This window comes from Procambarus clarkii, chromosome 88, assembly GCF_040958095.1.
Source record: "Procambarus clarkii isolate CNS0578487 chromosome 88, FALCON_Pclarkii_2.0, whole genome shotgun sequence".
Lineage (NCBI taxonomy): Eukaryota > Metazoa > Arthropoda > Malacostraca > Decapoda > Cambaridae > Procambarus > Procambarus clarkii.
Window position 1 is genome coordinate 15,952,536 of NC_091237.1, and position 24,424 is coordinate 15,976,959.

Genomic DNA, 24,424 nt, shown 5'->3' on the forward strand with positions numbered 1-24,424 from the left:
CTCGTAGCCTGGTGGATAGCGCGCAGGACTCGTAATTCTGTGGCGCGGGTTCGATTCCCGCACGAGGCAGAAACAAATGGGCAAAGTTTCTTTCACCCTGAATGCCCCTGTTACCTAGCAGTAAATAGGTACCTGGGAGTTAGTCAGCTGTCACGGGCTGCTTCCTGGGGGTGGAGGCCTGGTCGAGGACCGGGCCGCGGGGACACTAAAGCCCCGAAATCATCTCAAGATAACCTCAAGATATCCTCTCCTCGTAACTCTTGCCTTGGCACCTTTTCCAGTTTAGTGACGTGTTTCTTGAGATTTGGCCACCATACAACTGCTGCATATTCCAATTTTGGTCTCACAAAAGTTATAAACTTTTGTAAAAAGGTTTTTACTATTTCACCATCCATGTGAACGCGACTCTGAAGTTGGAAAGCGACGCATACGCTCCTCTCACAATGTTCTTTATGTGTTCCTCTGGCGATGTTCTACCATCCAGAACAACCCTTATTTGTTATTTATTCTTTTATTAGTCTTTAAAAGCTTTCCACATAACTTATAAGTTGTGTGGGGGTCTGTTTTCACCTATTCCACATTCCATAACATGGTATTTATTCACATTGAATTCCATTTGCCACTTGACGCTCCAAGCACTTATTTGATCTAGATCAATTTGAAGGGCATGACAATGGTCTGCGTCTCCTGTCTTCCCAGTATCTTAGCATCATCAGCAAACATGTTCATATAATTCTGTATTCCTTCTGGTAGATGGTTTATGTAGAGGATGAACATTACTGGAGCAACAACTGAACCCTGTGGTACTCCGCAACACTCCTCCAGTCAGATACGTTATCTCTGATTACTGTCCTCGTCTGTCTGTCAGTTAGAATATTTTTCCTCCATGTCAGCAGTCTTCCTGTCACCACTCCAGCATGTTCCAGTTTCCAAGTAGGTGGGACTCTGTCAAAAGTGTGTGTGTGTGTGTGTGTGTGTGTGTGTGTGTGTGTGTGTGTGTGTGTGTGTGTGTGTGTGTGTGTGTGTGTGTGTGTGTGTGGTGAACAATGATTAATGATAGATAAAATGATCCATCATCCTTCACTGTTAATAATCGTTATTGAGCACCGTTCAAAGAGAGAGAGAGAGAGAGAGAGAGAGAGAGAGAGAGAGAGAGAGAGAGAGAGAGAGAGAGAGAGAGAGAGAGAGAGAGAGAGAGAGAGAGAGAGAGAGAGAGCAAGAGAGAGAGAGAGCAAGAGAGAGAGAGAGCAAGAGAGAGAGAGAGCAAGAGAGAGAGAGAGCAAGAGAGAGAGAGAGAGAGAGAGAGAGAGAGAGAGAGAGAGAGAGAGAGAGAGAGAGAGAGAGAGAGAGAGAGAGAGAGAGAGAGAGAGAGAGAGAGAGACCCACTACTCTACTATACAAGTTAACTCTGTATACTCATCAACATACATATTCATCTACCCACTATCTTCCCCCACTGTAACCCTCTACACTACACACCAACTCATCACTGTAAATCATCTACACCACTCACTGTCATCATCACTATAGTCACTTTCACGACTCAATCACCGCTAGGACACCCCCCCCCCCCAATTCCCAATTTACAACCATCATCACTACATTCCTTCTTCACCTCCTTCCCTATTTCTCACATTGCCTCTACTTCCCCATTTCTACCCTTCACCTCCTCTCCTACCCTTCACCATTTTCCTTAAAATTAACCATTTGCACCAAATGCTTTCCTCATTTCACTTCATAAGAGAAACTAAGACTGAAGCATGTAGAAAATAACATGTTAGTTAAGTCTTGGTGAAGAGTCTGGTATTTAGCGAGATTGGAAATTATAGTGCCAATATAGTGCCATTTCGTGCAAAGGAGGCGAAGCACGACTCACCTAGCGAGAGAGAGAGAGAGGGAGGCCTGGTCGTAGACCGGGCCGCGGGGACGCTAAGCCCCGAAATCATCTCAAGATAACCTCTAAAGATAACCTATGCCCATCCTCGACCACAGACCAGTCACCCTGCAAAGGTCTGGGAGCCTCGCCATCTTCGAACAAATATTAATTATGTTTTTATCTATAGATTTAGATATATTTATGTACCCGACTCTTCGTATATACTTCGTCCATACCTTAATAGTTCTAACAACATGACCTTAATGACCTTAATGACCCCCCAAGCTGGTGTTTCCTCCCCGGTGACCTTTTCTGATGTTTTCTTTGTCGCGGGTGAGGTCAGTCGCTCCGCGGGTCGGACTCCAGCTCGGGGCCCCCCTCCGCGCCGCGCCCATCACAGAGGGAACCGACGTGTACTTCGAGTGTAAAGTGGTGGCCAACCCCCCTGCCAGGGAGGTCGTCTGGCGGAAGGACGTGAGTATACAGGGAGAGAGAGGGAGAGAGAGAGAGAGAGAGAGAGAGGGAGAGAGAGAGAGAGAGAGAGAGAGAGAGAGAGAGAGAGAGAGAGAGAGAGAGAGAGAGAGAGAGAGAGAGAGAGAGAGAGAGAGAGAGAGAGAGAGAGAGAGAGAGAGAGAGACGGAGAGAGAGAGAGAGTGAGACAGACGGAGAGAGAGACTGAGACAAGAGAGAGAAAGACTGAGACAAAGAGAGAGAGACTGAGACAGAGAGAGAGAGAGACTGAGACAGAGAGAGAAAGACTAAGACAGAGAGAGAGAGGCTGAGACAGAGAAAGAGACAGATAGAGAAAACAGAGAGAGACTGAGATAGAGACTAAGACAGAGAGAGAGAGAGAGAAAGACAGAGACACTGAGACAGAGAGAGAGACAGAGACTGAGACACAGAGACAGAGAGAGACACAGAGACTAAGACAGAGAGAGAGAGAGAGAAAGACAGAGACACTGAGACAGAGAGAGAGACAGAGAGAGACTGACACAGAGACAGAGACTGAGACACAGAGACAGAGACTGAGACACAGAGACCGAGACAGAGAGAGAGACAGAGAGAGACTGGACTGACACAGAGACAGAGAGAGACACAGAGACCGAGACAGAGAGAGAGACACACACACAGAAGCATCACCACCCCCGCCCCTCCCCCAGGGTCAGAGGGTCAGCAGTCACCAGAGGTCCGGGGTGCTGGTGTCCGGACACAACCTGGTCATGCAGGGAGTGAGGCGGACCTTCGCCGGTAACTACACCTGCACCGCCACCAACACCATCGCCGCCTCCACCAGCAACCTCCTCCACCTCCAGATCAGATGTAAGCACCTCCACACCTGCCTGTATACGTGTATGTGTCCACACCTGCCTGTATACGTCTATGTGTCCAGGCCTGCCTGTGTACGTGTATGTGTCCACACCTGCCTGTATACGTGTGTCCAGGCCTGCGTGTATACGTGTATGTGTCCAGGCCTGCCTGTATACGTGTATGTGTCCAGGCCTGCCTGTATACGTGTATGTGTCCAGGCGTAGGTGTATGTGTCCAGGCCTGCGTGTATATGTGTATGTGTCCAGGCCTGCGTGTATATGTGTATGTGTCCAGGCCTGCGTGTATATGTGTATGTGTCCAGGCCTGCGTGTATATGTGTATGTGTTCAGGCCTGGGTGTATATGGGTATGTGTCCAGGCCTGCGTGTATACGGGTATGTGTCCACACCTGCCTGTATACGTGTGTCCAGGCCTGCGTGTATACGTGTATGTGTCCAGGCCTGCCTGTATACGTGTATGTGTCCAGGCGTAGGTGTATGTGTCCAGGCCTGCGTGTATATGTGTATGTGTCCAGGCCTGCGTGTATATGTGTATGTGTCCAGGCCTGCGTGTATATGTGTATGTGTCCAGGCCTGCTTGTATATGTGTATGTGTCCAGGCCTGCTTGTATATGTGTATGTGTTCAGGCCTGGGTGTATATGGGTATGTGTCCAGGCCTGCTTGTATATGTGTATGTGTCCAGGCCTGCGTGTATATGTGTATGTGTCCAGGCCTGCTTGTATATGTGTATGTGTTCAGGCCTGGGTGTATATGGGTATGTGTCCAGGCCTGCGTGTATACGGGTATGTGTCCACACCTGCCTGTATACGTGTATGTGTCCAGGCCTGCGTGTATATGTGTATGTGTCCAGGCCTGCGTGTATACGTGTATGTGTCCAGGCCTGCGTGTATACGTGTATGTGTCCAGGCCTGCGTGTATAAGTGTATGTGTCCAGGCCTGCGTGTATAAGTGTATGTGTCCAGGCCTGCGTGTACACGTGTGTCATCTGTGTCCTACGTGAGGCTGAGAGTGACGCCTCTACAGGGATGGTGAGCTTTAGTATCCTCTAACTCAACTCTCCTCTTTAACGATAGATCTTGTGCGTGTTGCTCCTTTCTTTCTATCTCTCGTCTTCACAAACAACCCGAGTGACTTAAGCTTTCTGGAGACACTTCCCTGTGTCTCAAGCCTCACCTTTGACTCAGAGATGCGGCAATATAGTGGGAGTCCATGGCGATGTTGAGGCCTTGCATCCTTCACTCAGAACAGATGCCATCTTATAAGATCTTATAAGATCTTATAAGATCCTATAAGGCCATTAAATGGCCGCCAGGCGGTGGAGTTCCTTTGTGAATCTGATCATGTACGAATAACCAGATGTCTATGTAACTAGATGGTCTATATAACTAGATGGTCTATGTAACTACATGGGCTATGTAACTAGATGGGCTATGTAGCTACGTGGCCTATTTAGCTAGGTGATTTCTGTAATTAGGTGGTTTATGTCTCAAGGTGGACTCTGTAACTAGGTGGTCTGTATAATTAGGTGCTTTATGTAACTAGGTGGTCTAACTAAATAGTCTATGAAACTAGATGAATTTTATTTGGGAATAACAGAACTTTGCAACTGTTACTGACGATGTGTATTGTATTTATATACCGGTGACAGCAGAGCACATAACAATATGTGTCATACACATGGTGCAACACAATTATGAAGCTTAACTTTGAATCAAAGGTGTCCCAATATTGTGACCGTGGGTGTTGCAGCCTCCTGTTGCGGGGCGTCTGAGTGGCGGTGTCTGCAACACACTCAAGGTAAGGCCTACACGTGTACCTGTTTGACAAGTGCTTTACACAGTCCTCCTTGCACCTGCTGGAAGCAGCTCTTGGCAGAGTGACTAATGCAAGACCTCACCAGTGCTGCTGCAGCTGCTGGAGCTGGCCCAGGACTGGTGACTGGAGCAGCTCTTGGCAGAGTGACTAATGCAAGACCTCACCAGTGCTGCTGCAGCTACTGGAGCTGGCCCGAGACTGGTGACTGGAGCAGCTCTTGGCAGAGTGACTAATGCAAGACCTCACCAGTGCTGCTGCAGCTGCTGGAGCTGGCCCAGGACTGGTGACTGGAGCAGCTCTTGGCAGAGTGACTAATGCAAGACCTCACCAGTGCTGCTGCAGCTGCTGGAGCTGGCCCAGGACTGGTGACTGGAGCAGCTCTTGGCAGAGTGACTAATGCAAGACCTCACCAGTGCTGCTGCAGCTGCTGGAGCTGGCCCAGGACTGGTGACTGGAGCAGCTCTTGGCAGAGTGACTAATGCAAGACCTCACCAGTGCTGCTGCAGCTACTGGAGCTGGCCCGAGACTGGTGACTGGAGCAGCTCTTGGCAGAGTGACTAATGCAAGACCTCACCAGTGCTGCTGCAGCTGCTGGAGCTGGCCCAGGACTGGTGACTGGAGCAGCTCTTGGCAGAGTGACTAATGCAAGACCTCACCAGTGCTGCTGCAGCTGCTGGAGCTGGCCCAGGACTGGTGACTGGAGCAGCTCTTGGCAGAGTGACTAATGCAAGACCTCACCAGTGCTGCTGCAGCTGCTGGAGCTGGCCCAGGACTGGTGACTGGAGCAGCTCTTGGCAGAGTGACTAATGCAAGACCTCACCAGTGCTGCTGCAGCTGCTGGAGCTGGCCCGAGACTGGTGACTGGAGCAGCTCTAGGCCTGGTGATAGCCTTACTCACGGCCTACCTGATAGGTCGGGCACTTTACACACGGTTCCAGGCCTGCCCTTGCTAGTCACGTCAACTTAACTTCGTTCAGCTTTGCCAAAAGCCTTTTCAGAGCTTTATCTACCAGTGGCGGTGTATGTTGCGACGTACAAAGGCTGACGAGCCTCTCCAAGCAGGCCAGGACGTCTTCCGTCTGGCGCCAAGGACACCCTCAGTAGTGTAGCAAGGTGGACAACACTCAGCTGCTAGACGGTTACCGCCACTATGAGAGAGTACTGGAAGGTCCGCTTGGGTTCGTTGCCGCAAGAACTCTTCAGGGTTTCAGCCTCTCACCTGACAACCAAGGCAGCATGGAGAAGACTCGAACGTCATGTCTTGGTGAAGGCATTCTTTGCTTCCCTCTGTTTGCAGTCTTCAGACATCAACAGTGTGCCTCTGCTTGCAGTCTTCAGACATCAACAGTGTGCCTCTGTTTGCAGTCTTCAGACATCAACAGTGTGCCTCTGCTTGCAGTCTTCAGACATCAACAGTGTGCCTCTGTTTGCAGTCTTCAGACATCAACAGTGTGCCTCTGCTTGCAGTCTTCAGACATCAACAGTGTGCCTCTGCTTGCAGTCTTCAGACATCAACAGTGTGCCTCTGTTTGCAGTCTTCAGACATCAACAGTGTACCTCTGTTTGCAGTCTTCAGACATCAACAGTGTACCTCTGTTTGTAGTCTTCAGACATCAACAGTGTGCCTCTGCTTGCAGTCTTCAGACATCAACAGTGTGCCTCTGCTTGCAGTCTTCAGACATCAACAGTGTGCCTCTGCTTGCAGTCTTCAGACATCAACAGTGTGCCTCTGTTTGTAGTCTTCAGACATCAACAGTGTGCCTCTGCTTGCAGTCTTCAGACATCAACAGTGTGCCTCTGCTTGCAGTCTTCAGACATCAACAGTGTGCCTCTGCTTGCAGTCTTCAGACATCAACAGTGTGCCTCTGTTTGCAGTCTTCAGACATCAACAGTGTGCCTCTGCTTGCAGTCCTCAGACATCAACAGTGTGCCTCTGTTTGCAGTCTTCAGACATCAACAGTGTGCCTCTGCTTGCAGTCTTCAGACATCAACAGTGTGCCTCTGTTTGCAGTCTTCAGACATCAACAGTGTGCCTCTGCTTGCAGTCTTCAGACATCAACAGTGTGCCTCTGCTTGCAGTCTTCAGACATCAACAGTGTGCCTCTGCTTGCAGTCTTCAGACATCAACAGTGTGCCTGTGCTTGCAGTCTTCAGACATCAACAGTGTGCTTGCTTCCTTTAACCCAAATGTCTCCGGTGTAAAGTCTTGAGCTGCTCCTTCCCAATATTTACCTTCGGGAATGTCTGTACCATCGCAGGCGTGGAGTGTTGCTCTTCGTGTCAGTCACCATGACGAGTGAGCCCATCCTGGCCACCTCTGCACCACTAATCATTCCACACACAAAGGCCCTTTGGTTATCACTGAAGCTTTAGCCTAAAAGAAATTATTCTGCTCAAATCATGTGTTCTGTGCTTCACCATGTGTTCATGTGCCTGTGTATTACCCTGGAAACACAAACCGAAACTGTCTCTATTTTCCGCTTGTTACAACTTGTAATAAAGTTGTTACATCTTGGCTTAACGTGTTTATGTCGTATTAGAACGTTGTTACAACTTGCTATATTGGTTGTTATAACTGGTTAGGAGGTGTTAAAACTTGTTCGAACGTTGTAGCAACGTCGTAGTTTCGGTGTGTGTTTGGCGGGTTAGCCCTCACGGTGCATATTGGTAGGTCTGCCTTCTGGACACCTAGGTACAGCCGCTACGGTCACAGACTAAAAGAAAACTTAAATTATTCCAGTCCAGCTCAGAGATATGCGTCAAGCGTACCCCTGAGCTTGAGCTAGATTGGACTGACGCGTACCAACGTATTGGTACGCGTCAAACGTACCAATACGTTGGTTTGACGTACCTCTTCTCCCCCTCCTCCTCCTCCCTCTCCCCCTCCTCCTCCTCCTCCTCCTTCCCTCTCCAAGTTGAGCCCTCCATTATTAGCAAGGTTAATGAGAAGAGATCAGTTCCAAAGGTCAGACATAATCCAGATAAAGCTCCAGCAAAAACCACCTGTGACACAGACGGGTTGTGACACACCACCTGTAACAGACCACAACTGTGTGACACAGACCAGCTGTGACAGAGACCAGCTGTGGCATCCACCAGTTGTGGTATAGACCAGTTGTAGACAGTCGCTGTGGTACAAATCGGCTGAGGCAGAGATCTCATGGAATATAGAACACTCGAGAGAAACTACTCGTGGACTGGATTAGTTGTGGAACAAATAGACTGTGATACACACCGCTCTTAACAAGATCTACCTCAGTCATGGACCACCTGTGCCGTGGACCACCTGTGCCGTGGACCACCTGTGCCGTGGACCACCTGTGGCAGAGAGCCAAGAAAATATCATATTTCCGATGCCTCAGAAGCCAAGTGATCTTACCCATGGCGTTCATGACTTTGAAACACTATACAAGAAAAAGGTGTCTCTCTCTCTCTCTCTCTCTCTCTCTCTCTCTCTCTCTCTCTCTCTCTCTCTCTCTCTCTCTCTCTCTCTCTCTCTCTCTCTCTCTCTCTCTCTCTCCCTCTCTTTTTTTTTTTTAAACTAAGACTAGGATTCATAAGGGATGCCTAATAACATACCTAGTGAAACTGCAAGCAAGAGCTGTTATCCTACCTCAGCTCATCTGAAGCCTACACCTAGAAACTCATTTATTACATAAGAGTATACTTTGAAACTAACACATAGGGAACTATCATTTATTTAACTTATGTAAGCTAAGTTGAAACCTACTCCTAGATGCCCATTTATTTCATGAGCCTGGTATTATTTGCTTTAGAAGGAATAGCCTTTATTCATTAAAAAACATTAAGTAACAATCATATAAGGAACAGGATGAGCTTGTAGCCAGCTGTGTGCCAGAGTCTTCATGTGAACAGTTGACCTGATCTCCCGTGTATCAATCTGTTGAGCGAACAAGTTCCAGATGCGAGTAAGTCTCGGAAGGAATGAACGCTGATGGAGTGATGTTCTTGAGAATGGCACTTCCAGCATGAGAGTGTTGAAGGTTGAGAGCCTAGTGTTACGAGTGGGAACTACTGGTACTCCACGGAGTTGGGCCAAGTGCTCCCTCTCCCTCTCTCTCTCTCTCTCTCTCTCTCTCTCTCTCTCTCTCTCTCTCTCTCTCTCTCTCTCTCTCTCTCTCTCTCACACACATCCCCCACAGTCGTCTCTCTCTCTCTCTCTCCCCCACAGATCAGCCAGTGTGTGTGGGCGCCCCACAGACGGTGGCGGTAGCTGAAGGAGAGAATACCCGCCTGACGTGTCGGGTCGACGCTCAGCCCAGCGACGCCCTCAGCTTCACCTGGTTCTTCAACAACACTCTGGACACCATCCAGGTGGAGAAGGACCGCGTGACTGTCCTGGGAGGCCTCAGCATGCTCGATTATACGCCCAGGTATGACCTCTCTATACATACCAGGTATACCATATACTCCAGGTATACCACACATTCCAGGTACACCACATACTCCAGGTATACCACACATTCCAGGTACACCACATACTCCAGGTATACCACACACCATGTATAACACACACACACACACACACACCAGGTACAACACACAACAATATACCACCTAGTTCGAGTATAGTGCCTAAAAGTATACTAGCTGATATTAAGGCAATACATCTAGCATACTGCAAGATATACTGCCACACCCAGACATGTCAATATTACACACACACACGAGCACGGCTTATGATTCATGGACCACTGGGTTAATACAGCCAGGGGGCATACAGTCAAATCCCAAACCCAGAGAGAAAGGTCCGACAATAACAGAGGCAAGTGCCATAACAGAGGCAGGTGCCATAAGAGAGGCAGGTGCCATAAGAGAGGCAGGTGCCATAACAGAGGCAGGTGCCATAAGAGAGGCAGGTGCCATAAGAGAGGCAGGTGCCATAAGAGAGGCAGGTGCCATAACAGAGGCAGGTGCCATAACAGAGGCAGGTGCCATAAGAGAGGCAGGACCACTAACATCACCTCGTCCTGCAGGTCGCCGCGGGACTACGGGACACTCTCCTGTTGGGCGACTAACACCGTTGGTACTCAGGCCGACCCTTGTCGCTTTACCGTCATTGAGGCAGGTAGGTGAGGCAGGAGGAGGCTGGTAGGTGGGTGTAGGGGAGGCTGGTAGGTGGGTGTAGGGGAGGCTGGTAGGTGGGTGTAGGGGAAGCTGGCAGATGGGCGTAAGGGAGGCTGGTAGATGGGCGTAAGGGAGGCTGGTAGATGGGCGTAAGGGAGGCTGGTAGATGGGCGTAAGGGAGGCTGGTAGATGAGGCAGGTGAGGCTCGCATGTAGGGAGAATACGCATGTGGGAGGTGGAAGATGTCTATGTATACAAGAAATAGTGATAAAAATACACAATACGGGAGCGGTGAATGGCGCCGCGCCTCAGCACTCACACCCACCATAACCAGTTCCACATGTGCGGTGCCTCCAGGGCCCCCGGAGCGTGTGGGGAACTGCGTGCTGGTCAACCTAACGATCAACAGCCTGGAGGTGGGGTGCACCCCGGGTAACGACGGAGGGCTGCAGCAGCGGTTCGTGGCCCGGGTGTATGCCGCCCCCACACACACCCTCCTCGCCACCCTGCAGGAGGACCACTCCCCCAGGTTCCAGGTCGGGGGACTCACCCCGGGTCAAGACTATCTTATCGCTATCACGGCCGTCAATGCCAAGGGCGCCAGCCAGCCCCAGCAGATCAACGCTGTCCGCCTGAAGGTCAGTCTAAGTCTATCTCAAGTCTTAATTTCCCCTCTCTTATTTCAAGGTCAACCTCTGGCCTTAAGGTTAACCTCTGGTCTTAAGGTTAACCTCTGACCTTAAGGTTAACCTCTGACCTTAAGGTCAACCTCTGACCTTAAGGTCAACCTCTGACCTTAAGGTCAACCTCTGGCCTTAAGGTCAACCTCTGGCCTTAAGGTCAACCTCTGGCCTTAAGGTCAACCTCTGGCCTTAAGGTCAACCTCTGGCCTTAAGGGCAACCTCTGACCTTAAGGTCAACCTCTGACCAAGGTCAACATGGTATTTAGGCACATGTTCTACTTAGTTCCACCCTCCTGGCGAACTATATCAATTCCTAATAAGTCCCATTTTTTACGGAGTGGGAAGCCGAGAGAACTAGGTTCGTATCCCCTGGAACCAAATACGGGCCTGGGTTCGTATCCTGGCAGGGAAGGATTGACTAGGCGCCAATCCTTAACTGTACGCTTCTGTTCGCCCAGCAGTAATTGGGTACCAGGTTGTTAAGTGGTAGGTGGTTCGTGTTGTAGGAAAACTAGTCGGTAAAGGCGCATCAGGGGGAAGAGAAGGGAACACGTGGAAGGGGTTAGGATAAGGATTTGGGATGGGACGGAGGTATGGAATGATGTCCAACCACTTGTAGACGGTCGGCGGATTGAACGCCGACCTGCATGAAGCCAGACCGTCGCTCTACCGTCCTGCCCAAGTGATTGGACGTCATGGGAAGGGAAAGCTTCCTGTCCTATAGTAAGGGAAAGGGAAGGAAAGTCTGTTCCTGGCCCCACCTGCGCAGATAACAAAGCACGGGCTGGTGTACCACAGCACTAATGCGAGGCATTTATAACCACTTAAATATTACAAATGGCTTCCTAAATATTTCCCTGATGTTAATATTTGGTGCTGTGGGTGGTTCAGGTGGCGGAGAAGCGGATGGGCGAGGTGGCCACCCCGCCCGTGTCGCCCCTCGTGGGCGTCTTCCTTGGCCTCGTGGGCGGCTTCGTCCTCCTCCTCCTGGCCGGGGTCCTCCTCTCCCGCGCCAGGTCCAACAGGTAGGTGCCAGGTCCAGTTGGTAGGTGCTCAGGGCCGACCAGATAAGTGCCAAGTCCATTTGCTAGGTGCTCAAGTCCAACAGGTAGGTGCCAGGCCTCATAGCCCCTCCCAAGGAGTTCATAAGTCCCCAAGTTCATGCCTACGTATGTAAACACACACACACACACACACACACACACACACACACACACACACACACACACACACACACACACACACACACACACACACACACACACACATTGAAGCGACCCATTGAAGGGAAAACACAAAATATAAAGAAAAAAGCTAATAATCAAACGATTTAGATTCAGACCAACAAAATTCTGCATTTAATATAGGCACAGTTTTTTGAGTATTGCTGAAATTAGTCATAAAATAACTAAATAGTTGGATTTCAATTATTTCATTAAAAAAAACTCTTGAGGGAATTCTTCCCAAAAGTAGTTTTTAAAAATATATAAATATGGAAGGCATAGAGAGCACACTACTTAATGGCATGAAAGACTTTTTGTCTAAAAGTCAACTCAAAACAACGACACGACAAAGTTGTCAGCATGGGAATAAGTTGTCAACATGGAGGGCAAGTTGTCAGCATGGGGGCAACTTGTCAGCTTGGGGTAAGCTATCAGCATAGAGGGTTAAAGTTGTCAGCATGGGGGCAACTTGTCAGCTTGAGGTAAGCTATCAGCATAGAGGGTTAAAGTTGTCAGCATGGGGGCAACTTGTCAGCTTGGGGTAAGCTATCAGCATAGAGGGTTAAAGTTGTCAGCATGGGGGCAACTTGTCAGCTTGAGGTAAGCTATCAGCATAGAGGGTTAAAGTTGTCAGCATGGGGGCAACTTGTCAGCTTGGGGTAAGCTATCAGCATAGAGGGTTAAAGTTGTCAGCATGGGGGGCAACTGACCATCATGGAGCAAGTTGTCAGCCTCTGGGGAGGGAGGGGTTAAAATGTCAGCACAGAGATCAATGATCATTAATAAAGGGAATTAACTAATAGAGTCCCACAAAGCTCAGTACTGATCTATGTTCACGACATGTGTCCACGGTACGCCATGGGCGGTACTGTACACAGCTCCACAAACATGCTTACTTACAGAGCCAAAAGTTGTAGCAGCATGTGAACTCACCAGAATGGCTGCAAGGTCCTTCAGTGGCGTTCAGTGGCGGAGTGCACGGAACCATAGAGGTGATGCAATTTGATATTGACAAATTGCACGCTATGGAAATGTTGGAATACTTGTAACTGGTCCTATGAGAACTATATACAATGTTAATTTAGATTTTTTTGAAAGATTCATCCTTCCATTGTAAATTTTGACACTATATATATATGTGAATAATGAATATATTTACGTGTGTGTGTGTGACTCTCTCTCTCACTCACTCACTCTCTCTCTCTCTCTCTCTCTCTCTCTCTCTCTCTCTCTCTCTCTCTCTCTCTCTCTCTCTCTCTCTCACTCTTTCTCTCTCTCTCTCTCTCTCTCTCACTCTTTCTCTCTCTCTCTCTCTCTCTCTCTCTCTCTCTCTCTCTCTCTCTCTCTCTCTCTCTCTCTCTCTCTCTCTCTCTCTCTCACGGTGCCACTCTTCCAGGTGCAGGTGCTTGGGTGAGAGGGGAGGTGAGAGAGACGCGGTGACCTCGGGCAGCTCACCCACCACCACCACCACGCCCTCCTCCGCCCACGCTCTCACTTTTCACAGCGAGAAGGAGAGAGCAGCGCCCGACGTCCTCAGAACTATCAATGGTAATACTTGTCCTTGATATATGCTCTCACTACTGCTGGTCTTACCACTAACACCACCACCACCACTGCCCACACCACCACTGACACCACCACCACTAACACCGCCACCACTGACACCACCACCACTGCCCACACCACCACTGACACCACCACCACTAACACCGCCACCACTGACACCACCACCACTGCCCACACCACCACTGCCCACACCACCACTGACACCACCACCACTAACACCGCCACCACTGACACCGCCACCACTAACACCACCACCACTAACACCACCACCACTGCCCACACCACCACTGACACCACCACCACTGCCAACACCACCACTAACACCACCACTAAATAATGGTGTTATGAGTGAACACGTACACACGACATGGGTATATATCTCTTTTTCAGAGAAGCGAGAGCTTCATCTGGTTTCCTTTGACGTGGGACATAATAAGTCACTTAAATTAATATTATTGTCATATTAACGGACTCTATAAAAAGATTATATGTATTTGTAAAAAAAAACTTGCTTTAGGGGGCCGAGCGGTTACTACGCTTAGTTTAACGCGTGTCATTGAAGGCCTAGAGGCTTCATGCAGGTCGGCGTTCAATCCCCGACCGTCCAAGTGGTTGGGCACCATTCCTTTCCCCCCATCCCATCCCAAATCCTTATCCTGATCCATTCCAAGTGCTATATAGTCGTAATGGCTTGGCGCTTTCCCCCTGATAGTTCCCTTCCCTTCCCTGCCAATTGATGTGTTTACACATATATACGCTCTGGGGTCCTAGTCGGAAGGGCCCGGATTCGATTCCCGGCCGAGGCAGGAACAAATGGGCAGAGTTTCTTTCACCCCTGATGCCCCTGCTCACCTAGCAGTAAATAGGTACCTGGGAGTTAGACAGCTTCTACGGGCTGCTTCCTGGTGGGGATGTGCTTGTGTGTGTACATGTGTTAGAAAGATATATATGTAGCAGACATAATAGAGTAAAAATAAATTGGTTAGAAAGGCGGGGTCCAAGAGCTAATATCTCGATTCTGAAGATACAAATAGTAAATATAGACACACACACACACACACACACACACACACACACACACACACACACACACACACACACACACACACACACACACACACACACACACACACATACTCTGGTTATCTCCGCCACCATTAATAATTTAACGACAAAAAATTATTAGTTGTCTAATATATCTCCCTGAACCCTTGAGCTGTTCCTTGTGTCCTTGTTGTTCTGACCAGACACCTGCCTGTATGAGGCTAATGGGAGGGGTTAATGGGGAGGTTAATGGGGAGGTTAATGGGGAGGTTAATGTAGAGGTTAATGGGGAGGTTAATGTAGAGGTTAATGGGGAGGTTAATGTAGAGGTTAATGGGGAGGTTAATGTAGAGGTTAATGGGGAGGTTAATGTAGAGGTTAATGTAGAGGTTAATGGGGAGGTTAATGTAGAGGTTAATGGGGAGGTTAATGTAGAGGTTAATGGGGAGGTTAATGGGGAGGTTAATGTAGAGGTTAATGGGGAGGTTAATGTAGAGGTTAATGGGGAGGTTAATGGGGAGGTTAATGTAGAGGTTAATGGGGAGGTTAATGGGGAGGTTAATGTAGAGGTTAATGGGGAGGTTAATGTAGAGGTTAATGGGGAGGTTAATGGGGAGGTTAATGTAGAGGTTAATGGGGAGGTTAATGTAGAGGTTAATGTAGAGGTTAATGGAGAGGTTAATGTAGAGGTTAATGGGGAGGTTAATGTAGAGGTTAATGGGGAGGTTAATGTAGAGGTTAATGGGGAGGTTAATGTAGAGGTCAATGGGGTGGTTAATGTGGAAGATAATGGGGTGGTTTAAGGGGAGGTTAAAAGGGTAGTTAATGTTGAGGTTAATGGGTTGGTTAGAGACGTTATGCACTATAATCCTAATTACCCTCATTATCATAAAAATAATAATAATAGTAAAATAATAATATTTATAATATTAAAAAATATAAAAATAGTAAATATTACTAATAATAATAATTACTTTTATTATCATTGCCATTATATTTAAATACATTTAAAATATTTTAACTTGTAAACTTTTCCAGTTGTGCTGTAATTATTGTTCTAATAAAGTGTGTTTTATTTTGTTGATATTATATCCTTCACCTCTAGCTCCTCCCTCTTGGTTACTTCCCTCTCTGTTCTCCCCTCTCTGTTGTCCCCTCTCTGTTGTCCCCTCTCTGTTCTCCCCTCTCTGTTCTCCCCTCTCTGTTCTCCCCTCTCTGTTCTTCCCTCTCTGTTGTCCCCTCTCTGCTCTCCCCTCTCTGTTCTCCCCTCTCTTTTCTCCCCCTCTCTGTTCTTCCCTCTCTGTTCTTCCCTCTCTGTTGTCCCCTCTCTGTTGTCCCCTCTCTGTTGTCCCCTCTCTGTTGTCCCCTCTCTGTTGTCCCCTCTCTGTTGTCCCCTCTCTGTTGTCCCCTCTCTGTTCTCCCCTCTCTGTTCTCCCCTCTCTTTTCTCCCCTCTCTGTTCTTCCCTCTCTGTTCTTCCCTCTCTGTTCTCCACCCTTTGTTACTTCTCTCTCTCTCTCTTCCAGCTCCCACCTCCATCTTCTGTAATCAATTCTCCATCTCCAGTTCTCCATGTTCTAATTACCTCTCCATCTCAACCACCTCCCACCCTTAATTTTCCGTGTCATAACGCTGTCTTTCTCAGAAACAGCTGAACTCCTTGACACGCGGATATGCCCAGAGATCATCCCACCGCGTGTTCCTCCGCCGCCTTACTCGCGCACGCAGGTAGGCCTACTTTCAAATATATATTTTTCTCTGCGGATAAGCATGTCCTAAGCACGTGTTGTTGTCCCGTTAGAGGCAGACCACGAAGCGCCTCATTTCCAAGGCCTCTCCGAAAGCCTGCACCTATCAACGGTATAGGTTAAGTAATAATTGTAATTAAGAAGCAATAAGATGCTTATCTTAACATACTAAGAAGGTTAGGTGAGGTCGGTGTTTTCTATGAAGCTTTTCAAGGTTAACTAAAATATTCACAGTCAATTAGTATGTCACATATGCACTTATTAAATAAGCCAATATGGACTATAAGCAAGTGCGAGAACGGGTTGGCATCTTAATACCTTACCTAGTTCCCGACACGCAAAACGCTACAAAGAAATATCTATGTTTCCCCTTGAACAAGCTCGGTTTTCTCTGATAATTTAGCGACTGGGGAGGAAATCATCCGACCGCGAGGCCAGATAATTCTATGTCATTACTGTCACTTAGTGGAGGGAACTTTTCGCCGTATTACATTTTCTCGGCTGCCGTACGGGGCAGAGCTGCGCCCACAAGTCGTCAATCGCCGCATTTCGCCGAAAGTAAAAACATAAATGGTTAATATAGTGATGATCCATCATGTGTCAGGAGGAATATTTAGTGCGCGAAGTTTCATCCCCTCCGCCAACCAGCCACCCGAGTGGTGGGAAGGTCTCGCCTCTGACAGCCAGCGATGGTAAAAAGGTCATTTTGGATTTTTTTTCTGCGCCACAGTCAGGATCAATGATTGACTGGGACGAGCTTGTCTGCATGGCTCTTGACGCTGGGAATAAAAGACAAATTCAGTAGAGATGTGTAGATGTTGGGTGAGATTATATATAAATATATAATTACCGTCGTATTTCACCGGACAAGTTTCTCCACACAATTGGCGACTTTACTTTCACAGTTGGAATATCATCAAGGTACCATAATTATAAACAGAATTATCTAGTCGTGATCATATTGATGCTTAGCAAGTAGTCACTGGTTCTGCCATACTTTCATTAATGGCGTTGCTTTCTGTGTTACAGACGCAGCAGCAGCAGCAGCAGCAGCAGCAGCAGCAGCAGCAGGGGTTGCTGAGGGGAACGCTGCAGGTGACGCCACTGGCCGCCGCCGCCGCCAGTGGGACAGGACGCGCCCTCTATCGTGACACACCCAGTCCGCTCCACCTTCTTCATGAAGAGAGCTTCGTGTAGGGTGGTGGTCGCCCCTCCAGGCACGCCCACTACCCCGTCTACGTGCAGGGTGGGTGGTGGCCGCCCCTCCAGGCACGCCCACTACCCCGTCTACGTGCAGGGTGGGTGGTGGCCGCCCCTCCAGGCACGCCCACTACCCCGTCTACGTGCAGGGTGGGTGGTGGCCGCTCCTCCAGGCACGCCCACTAACCCGTCTACGTGCAGGGTGGGTGGTGGCCGCCCCTCCAGGCACGCCCACTACCCCGTCTACGTGCAGGGTGGGTGGTGGCCGCCCCTCCAGGCACGCCCACTACCCCGTCTACGTGCAGGGTGGGTGGTGGCCGCCCCTCCAGGCACGCCCACTACCCCGTCTACGTGCAGGGTGGGTGGTGGCCGCCCCTCCAGGCACGCCCACTACCCCGTCTACGTGCAGGGTGGGTGGTGGCCGCCCCTCCAGGCACGCCCACTACCCCGTCTACGTGCAGGGTGGGTGGGTGGGTGGTGCGGAGGCTTCGGCAGCCAGCACGCCCACTCTTACACAACAAATGCCTGACTTAGAAGCGCGCAACATGGAGCCCACATGACTTGTGTTGACCTGTTGTTCAAGAGACACGAGATGACCTGAGTGGCGCTGGTGTGTGAATACTGCTGGTCTGGGAGGCTGGTCTGAGTGTCCCAAAAGGGCATGTACCACCTGGCACCGCTGGCCCACGCACCACCTGGGACCATTGGCCCACTCACCACCTGGCACCGCTGGCCCACGCACCACCTGGGACCACTGACCCACGCACCACCTGGGTCCACTGGCCCACGCACCACCTGGGACCACTGGCCCACGCACCACCTGGGACCACTGACCCACGCACCACCTGGGACCACTAGGACCACTGGCCCACGCACCACCTGGCACCGCTGGCCCACGCACCACCTGGGACCACTGACCCACGCACCACCTGGGACCACTGGCCCACGCACCACCTGGCACCGCTGGCCCACGCACCACCTGGGACCACTGACCCACGCACCACCTGGGACCACTGACCCACGCACCACCTGGGACCACTGGCCCACTCACCACCTGGCACCGATGGCCCACGCACCACCTGAGACCGCTGGCCCACGCACCACCTAAGACCGCTGGCCCATGCACCACCTGTCACAGCAGGCCCACGCACCACCTGAGACCACTGACCCACGCACCACCTGGGACCACTGACCCACGCTCCACCTGGGTCCACTGACCCACGCACCACCTGGGACCACTGGCCCACGCACCACCTGGGACCACTGACCCACGCACCACCTGGGACCACTGGGACCACTGGCCCACGCACCACCTGGCACCGCTGGCCCACGCACCACCTGGGACCACTGACCCACGCACCACCTGGGACCACTGACCCACGCACCACCTGGGACCACTGGCCCACGCACCACCTGGCACCGCTGGCCCACGCACCACCTGGGACCACTGACCCACGCACCACCTGGGACCACTGACCCACGCACCACCTGGGACCACTGGCCCACGCACCACCTGGCACCGCTGGCCCACGCACCACCTGGGACCACTGGCCCACGCACCACCTGGCACCGCTGGCCCACGCACCACCTGGCACCGCTGGCCCACGCACCACCTGGCACCGCTGGCCCACGCACCACCTGGCACCGCTGGCCCACGCACCACCTGGCACCGCTGGCCCACGCACCACCTGGCACCGCTGGCCCACGCACCACCTGGCACCGCTGGCCCACGCACCACCTGGCACCGCTGGCCCACGCACCACCTGGCACCGCTGGCCCACGCATCCACTCAACTATACCGGCAGTCTAACGCAATTGAATTTTCTATAAGAGAACCGGAGCCGACTGCATTACTTTCAAATTACCAAATCATTTTGGGCTTTTGTTAATTTGGATCTGTGATGTTACTTTGGTCCTCTCACTTTATGCTCTGTTCATGTTATTTTTGAACAAGTTACGTCATTCTTTGTTCACTATTTTGTTCTGGCCATAATATTCGAGTCTTCACTTTTACAATTTTCATTCGCCGAGGCAAGGCTTGAGCTCCTGGTCTCCGAATTGAATCCCACAATTATGGTACTATATATATATTTATAAATGTACTTTTTTATTTTAATACCTGTGCAAATATTGACAGACCTGGTCATGCTGGGTCAATAGAGGGTCATTATTATTGGCTCAGCATTATGGTTACCATGGTAACCGCCCATTCGAGTTTGAATGAATTCTCTCATTCGAATTGAGTAACTGTTGTGTGTGTATTTGCATGTGCTTTGAATATATATTTATTTACGTATGTGGCGACAAGGGAAAGTTGACTGTCAAAGAGACAGTAAGAGGGGGGGGAGGTGTTCAGTTCGCGAACTTAGACGACAGTATTTCTGGTGTTTATATATTTAATGGTGAAGATGGGGGGTTGTGTGGTAAGTTTAGTGACTGTTGGAACGTAGTGACCTATGTGGTGATCTACACAGTGACCACACCAATTGTGGCCACACCCGTGGTGACCTACACGGAGACCACACCCGTGGTGACCTACACAGAGACCACATCCATCATTAAGGTCTATACAATGTGCGAGTGTTCACCCCTCGTCGCCAAGGACGCAGGGAAGTTGATGTTGATGATGATTTAAGGTCGACGACGATCGTGGGGTGAGATGCGCCCCGGCGTACCCGTGAGGGGTTAATCGCGAAGCCAAGTGGCAGATGACTGGTGAGCCCCGGGAGTCTCTCAGGGGGACAAGCGCCGGCCCCGGCCCACAAAGAGAAAGGCTAGCAAAACTAAATACTCAGCCCTCCAACTAAGACGCAAAAGTCATCCGATGCCCTCCGGCAAAGCAGAAGCCAGCCGCCCACCACCCTAATGGCACACCAGGAGCCCACCAAGACCCGCCAACAATCCTGTGATCCAAGCCGACATGTGCGTCTGGCGTTGTAAAAACCGGACCGTTGAATAGGGACGCCAAACGGCAGTATCAAATCCAAAATCGCAAAACAGAACGCAATCCGGCGGCCCCCCGGCGGAGGAGCTGTCCAGACGTCCGCTCGTCGTCAAGGCTGAACCAGGAGTCGGACGGAGGGAAGGGGGTCACTATACGGGTTTGTTGTGGTTCCCCCCCCCCCCCGAGTGTGTTTACCTGAGCAGCTTCTCGCGGCCGCCGCCAGAGTGCTCCCTTAGTCGCCCACTCACCACGTGGTTTTATTTACATGTCATTCAGGATGTTTATGTGTGAAGCACAAGAGTAAACAACAACACTTATCAATGTTACATTCCACGGCCACTCACAAGCTCTACGTCTAAGGAAAGGCAAAAAAATAAATAACACTTTAATAAACAAATAGATATTTACGTTAGGTGTATACTTTTGTATGTCAAATATGTTATTAAGTTTAAAATTTGGGTGTTTGAAGATGTATTAATTTGAAACACGAAGTGGTTTAAGCAGTGAAGTCAATCAAGCGACTTCACTGTTAATTAAGTAGCTTGATTGACGATTGATCGACTTCACTAGGGTGAAGGTGGGTAGGGGTAACGACCGTTATTCTAGTGAGGGTGCAGAGGCTTACCAGCAGACTAGTCCCAGAACCGACAGTTTTGGGTTACAAGGAAAGACTCAAGGAATTAAGCCTCACGTCACTGGAAGACAGAAGATTTAGAAGAGAGTAATTGGACAGATATGGACAGATTTTTTATGATAAGCCACAGACACATTACAAAGATTTTTTCGGTGTTATAATATTAAAGAAATGGAATGCACTAAGAAGAGTTACAGGCAGAGACAATACTCAGTTTCAAATGTAAATATGACAGAACTAAATAGGCTCTAGATTAAAGGTTGAGAGGCGGGACCAAAGAGCTAAAGCTCAACCCCCCGCAAGTATAATTATGTGGGAAAAAAATACACAATACATGGGAATGTTTGCACCAGGTGTCTCAACACTTCTCTAAGACCCAAAAACAGTCTAAGAGTTAATTCTTCTTCTTTAAATACAAAACTATTTTTGTAAATTATGTATAATTTCTTTATATGGTTGACAATTTATATGTATAATTTCTTTAAAAAGTTGAGAGTTGCAAATTACCGACTTTAGGAAATCTTTATGTATAATTATTTTGATAATACAATAGGAGAATACACTAAAAAGATGCTCTAAGCAACAGTCTCCATATTGTATTAGGCTTACCTCGCGCTCTGCACTTCCACAGGGACACCGGATATTCAATCAATAATTTCATCAATAACACATAAGTTTCTTTGGTTTATATGTTGTGTAATTGTTCCTCCTAAGTCCTCAGGTGAGCCCCTAGACAACACTTACGGTGCCATACTGAACTGTGGCAATTTATTTCAACTGAATATCAGCTCCAGCAACCCCGTGTAGAACTGGATGTTTATATATGTCGATTTTTGTAAATTCCTATAATGTGATTCAGACTGGAATTGCCATGATATATGTATATTTTGTTTAATAAAATAGTATCCAATTGTCTTGGGTCTTATTGTCTCTGGATAAATAGGTCATTTATAAAGTTTCTATATAATATTTCGCAATTTAATAACAACTGAATTCAATTTCAAAATTAAAGGTGAAAATTAATTAAGGAAAGTGGTGGAAAAGCAGAGATAAGCAGACAGAATCTTTAAGTAAAAGGGAAGATGATTAATGAATATAACTCGAACGATAAGAACTGCAAGATAACGGATGAAGTGAGATGAAAGGGTGTAGCAGAATTCGTACACAAATGCTGATGCTATCTTAAACAAAACCTATGAAATATTTGAGAAAACCATAAAATTGTGGGAACCATCATTCAACCCACCAGCAAATAACAGGAGTCCAGGGCAGGAATAGAAGAACATCGAGACAATTATAAGCAGAATTCAATGTGATGCATATGTAAATATAGGAATAAAGGCAAACATCCTAGGTATTCCAGGCGACTTCAACTATCCAAAAATTTAATTTGGACATTAAAACAACCCATGGAAGTGAAGGGGACGAGGAGAGATAAACAAAAGAAGTGTTTTTCCAAAAAAAGAAGGCGAGGAAGAGTTGTGACAACATTAGGACAATAACAACAAAATTAATACAAGATTACCTTTGGCGCGGAAAGTAAATAGAGAAGAAAAAGGAAGGAAGGCATTGTAGCCTAAGATACAGTGCCAGAGGTAACACCAGGTGCTTATAACATGGTCGCAATTCTAGAGGCAATTACTAAAATACTAAAAACTATATAATTAAGCTGCCCGTCTCTAATAATACCGCCTCAGGTGGATGGTTGAAGAAAAGGGAGCGTAAGTATAGAGGCGCGTTAGTGTGGACCTGGGGAGGGGGGTACACATGCGTACCCAGGTACTCACTAGAGGCATTAATGACACCTGGGATCCACAACCCTGTGAGAGCTACACTAGGTGGATTAAAAATTCCTGGGTCTATTTCCTTAGGAACTCTACACATGTCCCCGGATGATATTTGTACCCCCGAAGCCCTCAGGTCAGGGCTTCGGGGGTACAAATGTGTACAAATACAGGGATCAAATACCCCCGATATTTGTTAGTACCACGAAGTACTAACCTATTTTCCTCTCTCTTTCTCAATCTCCCTCTCGCTCTCACTTTCCCTATCCCTCTATCTATCTCTCTTTTCTCTCTCAAATATACAAGGACAATTTGTAAGAAAATTACTCCTAGAGACAATTGGATTTGTTTACAATTAGTCCCGTGTCGAGGATAATTTGGGCTTACTTTGTGAGGCCTTACTGTGGGGAAGGGGTACCCTCATGCAGTGGGGGAGGGAATGTGCTCACACACTGCTGAAAGAGGAAGGGGATGTGCCCACATAAAGGATATAATTCCAACACGTACACTGGAGGCACACATAAACAGGATAACATCGGCAGCATATGAAATGCTGCAAACATAAAAACATATTTTACAAACCTAAATCAGGACTCCTTTAAGGCATTCTAATCAACATTTGTTAAACCAATATGTGAATATGCAGCATCGGCATGGAATCGCACCTTGTAAAGCATAAAGCCAAAATTGATAAAGTAGAAAGGTTTGCAGCAAGATTGGTACCAACGTTAAGAGAGTTAGGCTACGAAGACAGACTGAATGAACAAAATCTCACATCCCTAGACAATTGAAGGAACAGAGGGGATATGATCACAATATACAAGATACAGAGGGCAACTGATGAGGTGAACAAGGATAGCCTCTTCAGATTTCAAAAAAGCTGGACAAGGAAGGACAAAGTTGGAAGTAGGAAACGCAAATGAGCCGTAAGGAAGTACTCGCACTATGCTACTCAACAAATGTAATACTCTAAAAGAAGTTGTGGAAGCCACCTCCATTCACAATGTTAAGGCCAGATTCGACCAAGAATTCGAAAGTCAGACGAGTTCAACTGAAATGCAACAGGTACAAGCCTAGTAGTGTAGGCAGGGGCGTAATAAACTAAACATCAGTTCCCCGTAGAATGTAACTGCACAGTTCAGTGGGCTTCAAAGACCAGTATTAACCTGCAAGGCAACAGACAATGCAACAGACAATGCAACAGACAAGGCAACAGACAATGCAACAGACAAGGCAACAGACAATGCAACAGACCAAAGGGCTCTACTTACCTTCACCTCAGACACTCGCCACGTCAGTCAGACCTGAAGCCTCGTCACTTCTATACACACAAACACGCGCCACATGGCCTGCAAATCATTAATTATATTCTCTAAAAGAATCAAAATGTCAAGAGTTGTATATTTAAAGACACAGTCAAAATAATAACATTAATATATCTGTCCAGACATTCAATGAGAAAAATATGTGATTAAAAGAATCCATTGTCTATG

At 48.5% G+C, this 24,424-nt stretch overlaps 1 protein-coding gene and 1 long non-coding RNA gene across 8 annotated transcripts in view; one reads left to right on the forward strand and one right to left on the reverse strand.

The window, feature by feature from the left end:
• Positions 1-19,009, forward strand: part of LOC123745745 (protein turtle homolog A) — a 129,174-nt gene extending 110,165 nt beyond the window's left edge. Inside the window, exons 9-17 of one of the 5 annotated variants that reach the window (XM_069317565.1) lie at positions 2,220-2,350; positions 3,037-3,196; positions 9,212-9,413; positions 10,017-10,108; positions 10,465-10,745; positions 11,682-11,815; positions 13,410-13,561; positions 16,267-16,349; positions 17,399-19,009. In XM_069317565.1, coding sequence (XP_069173666.1) covers positions 2,220-2,350; positions 3,037-3,196; positions 9,212-9,413; positions 10,017-10,108; positions 10,465-10,745; positions 11,682-11,815; positions 13,410-13,561; positions 16,267-16,349; positions 17,399-17,566 — 1,403 coding nt within the window. In that variant the 3' untranslated portion in view covers positions 17,567-19,009. The remainder of the gene's footprint in view (positions 1-2,219; positions 2,351-3,036; positions 3,197-9,211; positions 9,414-10,016; positions 10,109-10,464; positions 10,746-11,681; positions 11,816-13,409; positions 13,562-16,266; positions 16,350-17,398) is intronic. The other 4 variants (XM_069317564.1, XM_069317567.1, XM_069317566.1 and 1 more) reach the window with 4 other exon arrangements.
• The window catches only part of LOC123745743 (uncharacterized), a 178,730-nt gene that overhangs the window by 120,289 nt on the left and 34,017 nt on the right, over positions 1-24,424 (reverse strand). For all 3 annotated transcript variants that reach the window (XR_011225714.1, XR_011225712.1, XR_011225713.1), the window contains one exon: positions 24,203-24,280. This is a non-coding gene — a long non-coding RNA (uncharacterized lncRNA). The remainder of the gene's footprint in view (positions 1-24,202; positions 24,281-24,424) is intronic.